The 15,808-nt window shown below is 43.1% G+C and overlaps 1 protein-coding gene across 1 annotated transcript in view; it reads left to right on the forward strand.

The window, feature by feature from the left end:
* Positions 1–8,362: 8,362 nt before the first annotated feature.
* Positions 8,363–15,808, forward strand: part of sh3tc2 (SH3 domain and tetratricopeptide repeats 2) — a 58,658-nt gene continuing 51,212 nt past the window's right edge. Inside the window, exon 1 of the mRNA XM_071395347.1 lies at positions 8,363–8,663. Within this exon, the coding sequence (XP_071251448.1) occupies positions 8,621–8,663 (43 nt within the window). The 5' untranslated portion in view covers positions 8,363–8,620. The remainder of the gene's footprint in view (positions 8,664–15,808) is intronic.

Genomic DNA, 15,808 nt, shown 5'->3' on the forward strand with positions numbered 1-15,808 from the left:
GCTGTGTTGTGTTAACCTATAGTAACAGTAACATGACAGAGTCTGGGCTGTATTGTGTTAACCTATAGTAACAGTAACATGACAGAGTTTGGGCTGTATTGTGTTAACCTATAGTAACAGTAACATGACAGAGTCTGGGCTGTGTTGTGTTAACCTATAGTAAAAGTCACATGACAGAGTCTGGGCTGTGTTGTGTTAACCTATAGTAACAGTAACATGACAGAGTCTGGGCTGTATTGTGTTAACCTATAGTAACAGTAACATGACAGAGTCTGGGCTGTATTGTGTTAACCTATAGTAACAGTCACATGACAGAGTCTGGGCTGTGTTGTGTTAACCTATAGTAACAGTCACATGACAGAGTCTGGGCTGTGTTGTGTTAACCTATAGTAACAGTCACATGACAGAGTCTGGGCTGTGTTGTGTTAACCTATAGTAACAGTAACATGACAGAGTCTGGGCTGTGTTGTGTTAACCTATAGTAACAGTAACATGACAGAGTCTGGGCTGTGTTGTGTTAACCTATAGTAACAGTAACATGACAGAGTCTGGGCTGTGTTGTGTTAACCTATAGTAACAGTCACATGACAGAGTCTGGGCTGTATTGTGTTGCCCTATAGTAACAGTAACATGACAGAGTCTGGACTGTGTTGTGTTAACCTATAGTAACAGTAACATGACAGAGTCTGGGCTGTATTGTGTTAACCTATAGTAACAGTCACATGACAGTCTGGGCTGTATTGTGTTAACCTATAGTAACAGTAACATGACAGAGTCTGGGCTGTATTGTGTTAACCTATAATAACAGTAACATGACAGAGTCTGGACTGTATTGTGTTAACCTATAATAACAGTAACATGACAGAGTCTGGACTGTATTGTGTTAACCTATAGTAACAGTAACATGACAGAGTCTGGACTGTATTGTGTTAACCTATAGTAACAGTAACATGACAGAGTCTGGGCTGTGTTGTGTTAACCTATAGTAACAGTCACATGACAGAGTCTGGGCTGTGTTGTGTTAACCTATAGTAACAGTCACATGACAGAGTCTGGGCTGTGTTGTGTTAACCTATAGTAACAGTCACATGACAGAGTCTGGGCTGTATTGTGTTAACCTATAGTAACAGTAACATGACAGAGTCTGGGCTGTGTTGTGTTAACCTATAGTAACAGTCACATGACAGAGTCTGGGCTGTGTTGTGTTAACCTATATTAACAGTAACATGACATAGTCTGGGCTGTGTTGTGTTAACCTATAGTAACAGTAACATGACATAGTCTGGGCTGTGTTGTGTTAACCTATAGTAACAGTAACATGACAGAGTCTGGGCTGTATTGTGTTAACCTATAGTAACAGTAACATGACAGAGTCTGGGCTGTATTGTGTTAACCTATAGTAACAGTAACATGACAGAGTCTGGGCTGTGTTGTGTTAACCTATAGTAACAGTAACATGACAGAGTCTGGGCTGTATTGTGTTAACCTATAGTAACAGTAACATGACAGAGTCTGGGCTGTATTGTGTTAACCTATAGTAACAGTAACATGACAGAGTCTGGGCTGTATTGTGTTAACCTATAGTAACAGTAACATGACAGAGTCTGGGCTGTGTTGTGTTAACCTATAGTAACAGTCACATGACAGAGTCTGGGCTGTGTTGTGTTAACCTATAGTAACAGTCACATGACAGAGTACGGGCTGTGTTGTGTTAACCTATAGTAACAGTCACATGACAGAGTCTGGGCTGTATTGTGTTAACCTATAGTAACAGTAACATGACAGAGTCTGGACTGTATTGTGTTATCCTATAGTAACAGTAACATGACAGAGTCTGGGCTGTATTGTGTTAACCTATAGTAACAGTAACATGACAGAGTCTGGGCTGTATTGTGTTAACCTATAGTAACAGTAACATGACAGAGTCTGGGCTGTGTTGTGTTAACCTATAGTAACAGTAACATGACAGAGTCTGGGCTGTGTTGTGTTAACCTATAGTAACAGTAACATGACAGAGTCTGGGCTGTATTGTGTTAACCTATAGTAACAGTCACATGACAGAGTCTGGGCTGTGTTGTGTTTTGTTCTGAGTGGAGCAGAGAGAGAAAGATAAATCCATGACAGAGCAGAGGCAGAGAGGAAACAAGACAATAGAGGGATGTAGAGAGGAGCCTCTCTCTCTCTCTCTCTCTCTCTCTCTCTCTCTCTCTCTCTCTCTCTCTCTCTATTTACGTGCAGTCGCAAAAACAATCAAGAGTTATGATTAAACTGACTCTCATGAGGACCGCCACAGGAAAGGAAGACCAAGAGTTACCTCTGCTGCAGAGGATACGTTCATTAGAGTTACCAGCCTCGTAAAATGCAGCCCAAATAATAGAGTTCACAGAGTTCAAGTAACAGACACATCTCAACATCAACTGTTCAGAGGAGACTGTTCAGGCCGTCATGGTCAAAATGCAGAAAAAAACACAATTAACCTAACCCACCCCACACACACACTGATACCTTCCCCACACACACACTGATACCCACCCCACACACACACTGATACCTACCCCACACACACACTGATACCTACCCCACACACACACTGATACCCACCCCACACACACACTGATACCTACCCCACACACACACACTGATACCTACCCCACACACACACTGATACCCACCCCACACACACACTGATACACACCCCACACACACACTGATACCTACCCCACACACACACTGATACCCACCCCACACACACACTGATACACACCCCACACACACACACTGATACCTACCCCACACACACACTGATACCTACCCCACACACACACTGATACCTACCCCACACACACACTGATACCCACCCCACACACACACTGATACACACCCCACACACACACACTGATACCTACCCCACACACACACTGATACCTACCCCACACACACACTGATACCTACCCCACACACACACTGATACCTACCCCACACACACACTGATACCCACCCCACACACACACTGATACACACCCCACACACACACACTGATACCTACCCCACACACACACTGATCCCTACCCTACACACACTGATGCCTACCCCACACACACACTGATAAACACCCCACACACACACTGATACCTACCCCACACACACTAATACCTACCCCACACACACACTGATACACACCCCACACACACACTGATACCTACCCCACACACACACTGATACACACCCCACACAAACACTGATACACACCCCACACACACACTGATACCTACCCCACACACACACTGATACCCACCCTACACACACTGATACCTACCCCACACACACTGATACCTACCCCACACACACACTGATACACACCCCCCACACACACTGATACACACCCCACACACACACTGATACCTACCCCACACACACACTGATACACACCCTACACACACTGATACCTACCCCACACACACACTGATACCTATTCTACACACACACTGATAAACACCCCACACACACACTGATACCTACCCCATACACACTGATACCTACCCCACACACACACTGATACACACCCCCAACACACACACTGATACCTATTCTACACACACACTGATACCTTCCCCACACACACTGATCCCTACCCTACACACACTGATACCTACCCCACACACACTGATACCTACCCTACACAAACACTGATACCTACCCTACACACACTGACACCTACCCCACACACACTGATACTTACCCTACACACACTGATACCTACCCTACACACACTGATACCTACCCTACACACACTGACACCTACCCCACACACACTGATACTTACCCTACACACACTGATACCTACCCTACACACACTGATACCTACCCTACACACACTGATACCTACCCTATACACACCGATACCTACCCTAAACACACACTGATACCTACCCTACACACACTGATACCTACCCCACACACACTGATACCTACCCTACACAAACACTGATACCTACCCTACACACACTGACACCTACCCCACACACACTGATACTTACCCTACACACACTGATACCTACCCTACACACACTGATACCTACCCTACACAAACACTGATACCTACCCTACACACACTGACACCTACCCCACACACACTGATACTTACCCTACACACACTGATACCTACCCTACACACACTGATACCTACCCTACACACACTGATACCTACCCTAAACACACTGATACCTACCCTAAACACACACTGATACCTACCCTACAGACACACACACACTGATACCTACCCTACACACACACACACACACACACACACACACACACACACACACACACACACACACACACACACACACACACACACACACACACACACACACACACACACACACACACACTTCTACCTACCTTACACAACCAATGATACCTCCCCTAAAAACACACTGATACCTAACCTACACACACGGATACCTATCCAACAAACACACACACTGATACCTACCCTAAACACACACACACACACACACACACACACACACACACACACACACACACACACACACACACACACACACACACACCCACACACACACACACACACACACACACACACACACACACACACACACACACACACACACACACACACACACACACACACACACACACACACACACACACTTCTACCTACCCTACACAACCAATGATACCTCCCCTAAACACACACTGATACCTACAATATACACACTGATATACCTACCCTACAAACACACACACACACACTTCTACCTACCCTACACAACCACTGATACCCACCCTACACACAGACACTGATACCTTCCCTACACACACTGATACCTACCCTACACACACACACGAACACACACACACACACACACACACACACACACACACACACACACACACACACACACACACACACACACACACACACACACACACACACACACACACACACACACACACACACACACTTCTACCTACCCTACACACACTGATACCTTCCCTACACACACTGATACCTACAATACACACACTGATACCTACAATACACACGCACTGCTACCTACCCTACACACACACACACTGCTACCTACTCTACACACACACACGGATACCTACCCTACACACACACACTGCTACCCACCCCACACACACACACACACACACACACACACACACACACACACACACACACACACACACACACACACACACACACACACACACACACACACACACACACACACACACACACACACACACTGTTACCTACACCACACGCAGACACATACACTGCTACCTACACTACACACAGACACACACACACACACACACACACACAGCACTACCTACACTACACACAGACACACACACTGCTACCTATACTACACACAGACACTGCTAAATACCCTACACACAGACACAGACACTGCTACCTACCCTACACACAGACACAGACACTGTTACCTACCCTACCCTACCCTACACACAGACACAGGCACAGTGTCGTAGCTGAATCAGAATTAGTTAGTTAACATATATAAATAAGATGTTTTATTTATCTTTATGCCTGTTATTAGAATGTCTTCTTTTGGACTATACTGTTGGAAGTTGCACTTTTCCCTTCTCTGCTAGGGAAAGTCACTTGGGGCCCAGAGAGGGGAGAGGTCAGGCTTGTCTTTTACATGTCTGGTAATATGTGAATCATCTGTGAAACCATGTGAAGGGCTCCACTATGTCTGTAATCCAGTCACTCCATTATTTTCCCATTGGGGGGGAGGAGTATGGCAGTGTCTGGAACCATTATACCACCCCTCTGATGTTGAACTTATCTTTCATAGTATATGACCTAGAGGTTCACTCCCCTCAGGGAGCTTGTCCAGGGGTGGGGTGTATTTGAGATGGGAGTATCTAGAATTGACCATTGATATATGCCATTGGATGAGGTAATGTTTTGGTAATATGAAGTACCAAGAACGAGAAGTAGAACCTCGTCTAAGAGACCAAACTGAACAATAATTTATAGCTAATGCTATCTGGCTATGGGATACTCCTCTTTCAAGTAAAATGCTCTTTGTGAAGTTCCTAAGATCTGTGGTTCGTCAAGTGAGTTGAGAGGGGTGTAACTTGGCTGTAGAATATACTAAGTATTCTTTTGTAAGCACTCTCAGAGAATTCATTTCATAGACACTGAATTGATCTGAGAGTCAAAGGGCTATGGTGAAGCTCATATAATTAAAGATGAAGTTTATGTATAACTCTGACTTGTGTGTGGTTTATAACTCTCATCATTTAGTAATACAGGAAATTACCACGACAACTGGCACAGACACAGACACAGACACAGACACAGACACAGGCACAGGCACATGCACATGCACAGATACAGACACAGACACATACATATACACAGACACAGACACAGGCACAGGCACATGCACATGCACAGATACAGACACAGACACAGACACAGACACAGACACATACACATACACATACACATGCACAGATACAGATACAGCCACAGACACAGGCACATACACAGACACAGACACAGGCACATATACAGACACAGACACGGACACATACACAGATACCGACACATACCCAGATACAGATACAGGCACAGACACAGCCATGGACACAGCCACAGATACAGATAGAGATACAGATACAGATACAGATGCATACACCGACACATACACCGACACATACACCGACACATACACCGACGCATACACCGACGCATACACCGACGCATACACCGACGCATACACCGACGCATACACCGACGCATACACCGACGCATACACCAACGCATACACCGACGCATACACCGACGCATACACATACACCGACACATACACCGACGCATACACCGACGCATACACCGACACATACACCGACACATACACCGACACATACACCGACACCGACACATACACCGACACTGCCACGGCCACGGCCACGGACACGGACACAGCTACAGACACATACACACAGACACAGAGTGGCCTGTGCAGCTAATCCTGAATTCTGTAGTCACATGTTCAGTGTGTTATTCTTTCTCAGGGTGACTTTGTCAAGGCTCACTGGGACCAGGGATACACAATCAGGTCCAGAGTTTATATTTAACCAAGCAAGCAGGGGGGAAACATAGAGAAACTCAGTCACACACACACACAACGAAGAATACACCGTGGGTTTATAATCTGTCTACAGAGAAAACTCAGAGAGTGAAAGAGTAAATGGTTGAGAGAGAGAGAGAAAGAGAGAGAAGAGAGAGAAGAGAGAGAGAGAGAGAGAGAGAGAGAAGAGAGAGAGAAGAGAGAGACACCTTTGGAATGTGGCCTGATGGCTTACACCGAGGCGTGACCAATTTAAGTTTTACTGGCTCAGTTCTGTTATACGTCCCAAATGGCACCCTATTCCCTTGATAGTGCACTACTTTTACCAGGGCCCACAGGGAATAGGGTGTCATTTTCTTTTATGCTCTCTGTGACTAACATGTCAAACCTGACTGGTTGGATCAATGGCAGGAATGAGGAAGTGTCTGTAAATGTTGTTTGCTGTACCCACATTCATATCTGTTTATGGCAACTTGGAAAGGAAAATATTGTTTGTGTATACCAGTACCTGTTGAAGCTATTGACCTGTAACACACTATCAACACTATAGAGGAGTTCAGAAGGGGGTGAAGGATATTCTGGAAAGACAGCGAGTAAGAGAGAAAGGGGAGACAGAGAGAGAGAGGAGGGAGGGAGGGAAAGAAAAAAAGAGAGAGAGAAAGAAAGAAAGCGAGAAAGAGAGAAAGAGAGAGAGAGAGGAGGGAGGGAGGGAAAGAGAGAGAAAAAGAGAGAGAGAAAGAAAGAAAGCGAGAAAGAGAGAAAGAGAGAGAGAGGTGCCCCGTCCCATGGTCATCAACAGAGTTGTGGATTCGAGACACAAATTTGATGAGTTCAGACTCAACTTGATATAAAATAAAATAACTTGAGACTTGACTTGGACTTGGTGCCTTAAGACTTTGTCTTGAGACTGATAACTTAAAATTATCTGTTCAGGTTTTCTAACTTTTTGTGGCACAGAGTCTCGGGTTGAGTACTCTCCATGCAGTCATAGACATTACCGCAGCATGTGTTAAGACTCATCACTAGTTAACACAGCCACAAAGTTAGAATGATGGCTAAACCCATTTCTATAATTTCTCTTTTTTACATTTATTTTTGGGGCTTTTTTTTACCTTGTGACTGTGGAATCTGACTTAATGGTTGTTATCTAGTGGAAACCCTGTCCCATAGAAGTTAGTGGAGGGGGAGGAGTTTCAGTACTTCCTCAGTTGTCGGAGTTATGCTGCCCCTGACATACACACATTATCTTCTCACAAACACACTCTCTTCTCACACACTGTCGCACACTCTGTTCTCACACACTGTCACACACTCTCACGGCTGCATTCATTACTGTCTGTTGCTCTTAACACAGGAACAGGAGTAGAATGACTGGGCTTTAGCCTGGTGGAGGGGAAAGATTCCCTCACTGGGGGTAAACAGACTGAGGACACACTGGGACTACTATACTGGACTACTGTACCACTTCCACCCTCATGACGAATGAAGTGACAGGAGAGAACAGACAGCAGCACAGAGGTGAGACACACTCTCTTCTCTCTAACTATCTGGCTGTATTCATTGAGTATGTTTGAGTCCCATTTTGTCTGGAACTTATGCTGTGTGTCTTAGTCCTATTCGCTCTCTCTCTCAATTAAATTACATGTTCTTTATTGGCATGAAATAACAGTGTCTCTCTCTCTCTCTGTCTCTCTCTCTCTCTCTCTCTCTCTCTCTCTCTCTCTCTCTCTCTCTCTCTCTCTCTCTCTCTCTCTCTCTCTCTCTCTCTCTCTCTCTCTCTCTCTCTCTCTCTCTCTCTCTCTCTCTCTCTCTCTCTCTCTCTCGCTCTCTCTCTCAATTAAATTCCATTTGCTTTATTGGCATGACACAACAATGTCTCTCTCTCTCACTCTCTCTCTCTCTCTCTCTGTCTCTCTCTCTCTATATATATCATTCCCCTCTGAGGACAAAGGCAATAAAAGAGATCAATGGATAATGTGTGATCGTTAGACTAGGATTTGCAGTAGAGAAGTGTGTGTGTTTTTCTGTGTTAGCCACTGTACTACAGTGAGGGAATGTCCCAACAGTAGTTCAGTCCCAGCCACACAGGCGTGTGTTGTACCAGGCGGTTAGGCTAAACTTAGAGCTGTCTGTCTCATGTTACCCCTGTACCTCACTGACATCCATTTCACACACACTTACCCCACAGCCATACACTTTCCTTATTACCTCTGGCTACTTTGAATAATCTCACTTTTTTGGTTACTACATGATTCCGTATGTGTTATTTCATAGTTTTGATGTCTTCACTATTATTCTACATTGTAGAAAATAGTCAAATAAAGAAAAACCCTTGAATGAGTAGGTGTGTCCAAACTTTTGACTGGTACAGTAGGCTACATTAGAATCAGGTGACTGATTTGTTCCATTACTATAACCAGTATGATCCAGTCTGTGATATGATGATGAAGATATTGATATATATTCTCTATTAGACTCTTGCCCATTTCATTTCCACATGTTTTGCTCTTCTGATATGGCGTCTGATATGGCGTCTGATATGGCTTCTGATAGGGCGTCTGATATGGCGTCTGATATGGCTTCTGATAGGGCTTCTGATAGGATTTCTGATAGGGCTTCTGATAGGATTTCTGATAGGGCTTCTGATAGGATTTTTGATAGGGCTTCTGATAGGATTTCTGATAGGGCTTCTGATAGGATTTCTGATAGGGCTTCTGATAGGATTTTTGATAGGATTTCTGATAGGGCTTCTGATAGGGCTTCTGATAGGGCTTCTGATAGGGCTTCTGATAGGGCTTCTGATATGGCTTCTGATAGGATTTTTGATAGGGTTTCTGATAGGGCTTCTGATAGGGTTTGTGATAGGATTTTTGATAGGGTTTCTGATAGGATTTTTGATAGGGTTTCTGATAGGGCTTCTGATAGGGCTTCTGATAGGGCTTCTGATAGGGCTTCTGATATGGCTTCTGATATGGCATCTGATATGGCATCTGATAGGGCTTCTGATATGGCTTCTGATATGGCTTCTGATATGGCATCTGATATGGCATCTGATAGGGCTTCTGATATGGCTTCTGATATGGCATCTGATATGGCATCTGATAGGGCTTCTGATATGGCTTCTGATAGGGCTTCTGATAGGGCTTCTGATAGGGCTTCTGATTTGGCTTCTGATTTGATTTTTGATAGGGCTTCTGATATGGCTTCTGATAGGGTTTCTGATAGGGCTTCTGATTTGATTTTTGATAGGGCTTCTGATAGGGTTTTTGACCATATTGGGCTCTGGTCAAAAGTAGTGAACTAAATAGGGAATATGGTTCAATTTTGGACTTATCCTGCTCTGTTAGATTTATCTGTAATGTGTCTGTCAGTGTCTGGAAACAGTGCTGTTTCTCCTCTAAGAGGTTCTGACCCGACACGCCTTCAGGCTGTTTACAGCTGTCTGACACACAAGAATCACACCCATTCAATCAGGACACAGGGTTTCATCCCAAATGGCACCTTATTCCCTATGAAGTGCACTACTTTTGACCAAGGCCCATAAGGCTGTGGTGAAACGTAGTGCACTACAGAGGGATATAGGGTGCCATTTGGGACACAGGCGTGGGCCAGTGTAGTTTCTAGAGAAGGAGCATCCTCATCCTCCTTTTCTTCACTTTAACATGAACAAAAAATGGATGACAGAGAGACGGAGAGAGAAGTGGAAAGGAGACCATTTGCGTTGGGTTTATAATACATGTTTCTACACTGTTAAAATAGAAAGACTCAAAACATACTACTGCACTGCTGGGAACTAGGAACACAAGCATTTTGCTACACCCGCAATAACATCTGCTAAATATGTGTATGTGACCAATACATTGTGATTTGATTTGAACACCTGATTGTGTACTGAAACCATGAGAAGTAGCTCACCTAAGCTAAGATCTGTTTGAATGTGAACCCAATGTGTTTTGATACATACAGTAGAATGTGTTTTGATACATACAGTAGAATGTGTTTCGATACATACAGTAGAATGTGTTTCGATACATACAGTAGAATGTGTTTCAATACATACAGTAGAATGTGTTTTGATACATACAGTAGAATGTGTTTCGATACATACAGTAGAATGTGTTTTGATACATACAGTAGAATGTGTTTCGATACATACAGTAGAATGTGTTTCGATACATACAGTAGAATGTGTTTCGATACATACAGTAGAATGTGTTTTGATACATACAGTAGAATGTGTTTCGATACATACAGTAGAATGTGTTTTGATACATACAGTAGAATGTGTTTCGATACATACAGTAGAATGTGTTTCGATACATACAGTAGAATGTGTTTTGATACATACAGTAGAATGTGTTTTGATACATACAGTAGAATGTGTTTTGATACATACAGTAGAATGGGTTTTGATACATACAGTAGAATGTGTTTTGATACATACAGTAGAATGTGTTTCGATACATACAGTAGAATGTGTTTCGATACATACAGTAGAATGTGTTTCGATACATACAGTAGAATGTGTTTCGATACATACAGTAGAATGTGTTTTGATACATACAGTAGAATGTGTTTTAAAAAATACATTAGAATGTGTTTTAAAACAGAATGGAAGTACTCTGAAACACTACTGTGGTAGACATTTCAATTAATCTCAAGGTACACTCTGGTAATACGGGTGTTTTTAAGAGAGTGTTGTGAAAACACCTTTCTGTGGTTTCAGAAAATGTAAAAGTCAGCATCAAAGTACAATAATATTTTTATACATTCATTTCGAGTGACACATTTCAGAAATGTATTGAGATTAATAGACAGAGCTGTGATATTGGTCCAACTTTCTGAAAGATGTCTAAAGGGGACACTGGGAAGGTAATACTTTTCCTAGGATAGGCAATAGCACTCATTACTATTACAGTTGCCAGGCTCATTGTGAGATTATAAATGATGTTACATTAAAAATGTTTAGGGTTATGTAACATGTATAAAGCAGAGACAACATGTCCTAACTTATAGCAGAATCAACATGTCCCAACTTATAGCAGAGACAACATGTCCAACTTATCGCCGAGACAACATGTCCAACTTATCGCAGAGACAACATGTCCCAACTTATAGCAGAGACAACATGTCCAACTTATCGCAGAGACAACATGTCCCAACTTATAGCAGAGATAACATGTCCAATTTATAACAGAGACAACATGTCCCAACTTATCGCAGAGACAACATGTCCCAACTTATCGCAGAGACACCATGTCCCAACTTATAGCAGAGATAACATGTCCAACTTATCGCAGAGACAACATGTCCCAACTTATCGCACAGATAACATGTCCAACTTATCGCAGAGACAACATGTCCCAACTTATAACAGAGACAACATGTCCAACTTATCGCACAGATAACATGTCCCAACTTATAGCAGAGATAACATGTCCAACTTATAACAGAGACAACATGTCCCAACTTATCGCAGAGACAACATGTCCCAACTTATAGCAGAGATAACATGTCCAACTTATCGCAGAGACAACATGTCCCAACTTATCGCACAGATAACATGTCCAACTTATCGCAGAGACAACATGTCCCAACTTATAACAGAGACAACATGTCCAACTTATCGCACAGATAACATGTCCAATTTATAGCAGAGACAACATGTCCAACTTATCGCAGAGACAACATGTCCCAACTTATCGCACAGATAACATGTCCAACTTATCGCAGAGACAACATGTCCCAACTTATAGCAGAGACAACATGTCCAACTTATCGCAGAGACAACATGTCCCAACTTATAGCAGAGACAACATGTCCCAACTTATCGCACAGATAACATGTCCAATTTATAACAGAGACAACATGTCCCAACTTATAACAGAGACAACATGTCCCAACTTATAGCAGAGACAACATGTCCCAACTTATAACAGAGACAACATGTCCCAACTTATAGCAGAGACAACATGTCCCAACTTATCGCAGAGACAACATGTCCCAACTTATCGCACAGATAACATGTCCAACTTATCGCAGAGACAACATGTCCCAACTTATAGCAGAGACAACATTTCCAACTTATCGCAGAGACAACATGTCCCAACTTATCGCACAGATAACATGTCCAACTTATCGCAGAGACAACATGTCCCAACTTATCGCACAGATAACATGTCCAACTTATCGCAGAGACAACATGTCCCAACTTATAGCAGAGACAACATGTCCCAACTTATAGCAGAGACAACATGTCCAACTTATCGCAGAGACAACATGTCCCAACTTATCGCACAGATAACATGTCCAACTTATCGCAGAGACAACATGTCCCAACTTATCGCACAGATAACATGTCCAACTTATCGCAGAGACAACATGTCCCAACTGATAGCAGAGACAACATGTCCCAACTTATAGCAGAGACAACATGTCCCAACTTATAGCAGAGACAACATGTCCCAACTTATCGCAGAGACAACATGTCCCAACTTATAGCAGAGACAACATGTCCAACTTATCGCAGAGACAACATGTCCCAATTTATAACAGAGACAACATGTCCAACTTATCGCAGAGACAACATGTCCCAACTTATAGCAGAGACAACATGTCCAACTTATCGCAGAGACAACATGTCCCAACTTATCGCACAGATAACATGTCCAACTTATCGCAGAGACAACATGTCCCAACTTATCGCACAGATAACATGTCCCAACTTATAGCAGAGACAACATGTCCACGTTATCGCAGAGACAACATGTCCAACTTATAGCAGAGACAACATGTCCAACTTATCGCAGAGACAACATGTCCCAACTTATCGCAGAGACAACATGTCCCAACTTATAGCAGAGACAACATGTCCCAACTTATAGCAGAGACAACATGTCCCAACTTATCGCAGAGACAACATGTCCCAACTTATAGCAGAGACAACATGTCCAACTTATCGCCGAGACAACATGTCCAACTTATCGCAGAGATAACATGTCCCAACTTATAGCAGAGACAACATGTCCCAACTTATAGCAGAGACAACATGTCCAACTTATAGCAGAGACAACATGTCCCAACTTATCGCAGAGACAACATGTCCCAACTTATAGCAGAGACAACATGTCCCAACTTATAGCAGAGACAACATGTCCAACTTATCGCACAGATAACATGTCCAACTTATAGCAGAGACAACATGTCCCAACTTATAGCAGAGACAACATGTCCCAACTTATAGCAGAGACAACATGTCCCAACTTATCGCAGAGACAACATGTCCCAACTTATAGCAGAGATAACATGTCCAACTTATCGCAGAGACAACATGTCCCAACTTATCGCACAGATAACATGTCCAACTTATCGCAGAGACAACATGTCCCAACTTATAACAGAGACAACATGTCCAACTTATCGCACAGATAACATGTCCAATTTATAGCAGAGACAACATGTCCAACTTATCGCAGAGACAACATGTCCCAACTTATCGCACAGATAACATGTCCAACTTATCGCAGAGACAACATGTCCCAACTTATAGCAGAGACAACATGTCCAACTTATCGCAGAGACAACATGTCCCAACTTATAGCAGAGACAACATGTCCCAACTTATCGCACAGATAACATGTCCAATTTATAACAGAGACAACATGTCCCAACTTATAACAGAGACAACATGTCCCAACTTATAGCAGAGACAACATGTCCCAACTTATAACAGAGACAACATGTCCCAACTTATAGCAGAGACAACATGTCCCAACTTATCGCAGAGACAACATGTCCCAACTTATCGCACAGATAACATGTCCAACTTATCGCAGAGACAACATGTCCCAACTTATAGCAGAGACAACATTTCCAACTTATCGCAGAGACAACATGTCCCAACTTATCGCACAGATAACATGTCCAACTTATCGCAGAGACAACATGTCCCAACTTATCGCACAGATAACATGTCCAACTTATCGTAGAGACAACATGTCCCAACTTATAGCAGAGACAACATGTCCCAACTTATAGCAGAGACAACATGTCCAACTTATCGCAGAGACAACATGTCCCAACTTATCGCACAGATAACATGTCCAACTTATCGCAGAGACAACATGTCCCAACTTATCGCACAGATAACATGTCCAACTTATCGCAGAGACAACATGTCCCAACTGATAGCAGAGACAACATGTCCCAACTTATAGCAGAGACAACATGTCCCAACTTATCGCACAGATAACATGTCCAACTTATCGCAGAGACAACATGTCCCAATTTATAACAGAGACAACATGTCCAACTTATCGCAGAGACAACATGTCCCAACTTATAGCAGAGACAACATGTCCAACTTATCGCAGAGACAACATGTCCCAACTTATCGCACAGATAACATGTCCAACTTATCGCAGAGACAACATGTCCCAACTTATCGCACAGATAACATGTCCCAACTTATAGCAGAGACAACATGTCCAACTTATCGCAGAGACAACATGTCCAACTTATAGCAGAGACAACATGTCCAACTTATCGCAGAGACAACATGTCCCAACTTATCGCAGAGACAACATGTCCCAACTTATAGCAGAGACAACATGTCCCAACTTATAGCAGAGACAACATGTCCCAACTTATCGCAGAGACAACAT

This window comes from Salvelinus alpinus, chromosome 4 (genome assembly GCF_045679555.1).
Source record: "Salvelinus alpinus chromosome 4, SLU_Salpinus.1, whole genome shotgun sequence".
Taxonomy (NCBI): domain Eukaryota; kingdom Metazoa; phylum Chordata; class Actinopteri; order Salmoniformes; family Salmonidae; genus Salvelinus; species Salvelinus alpinus.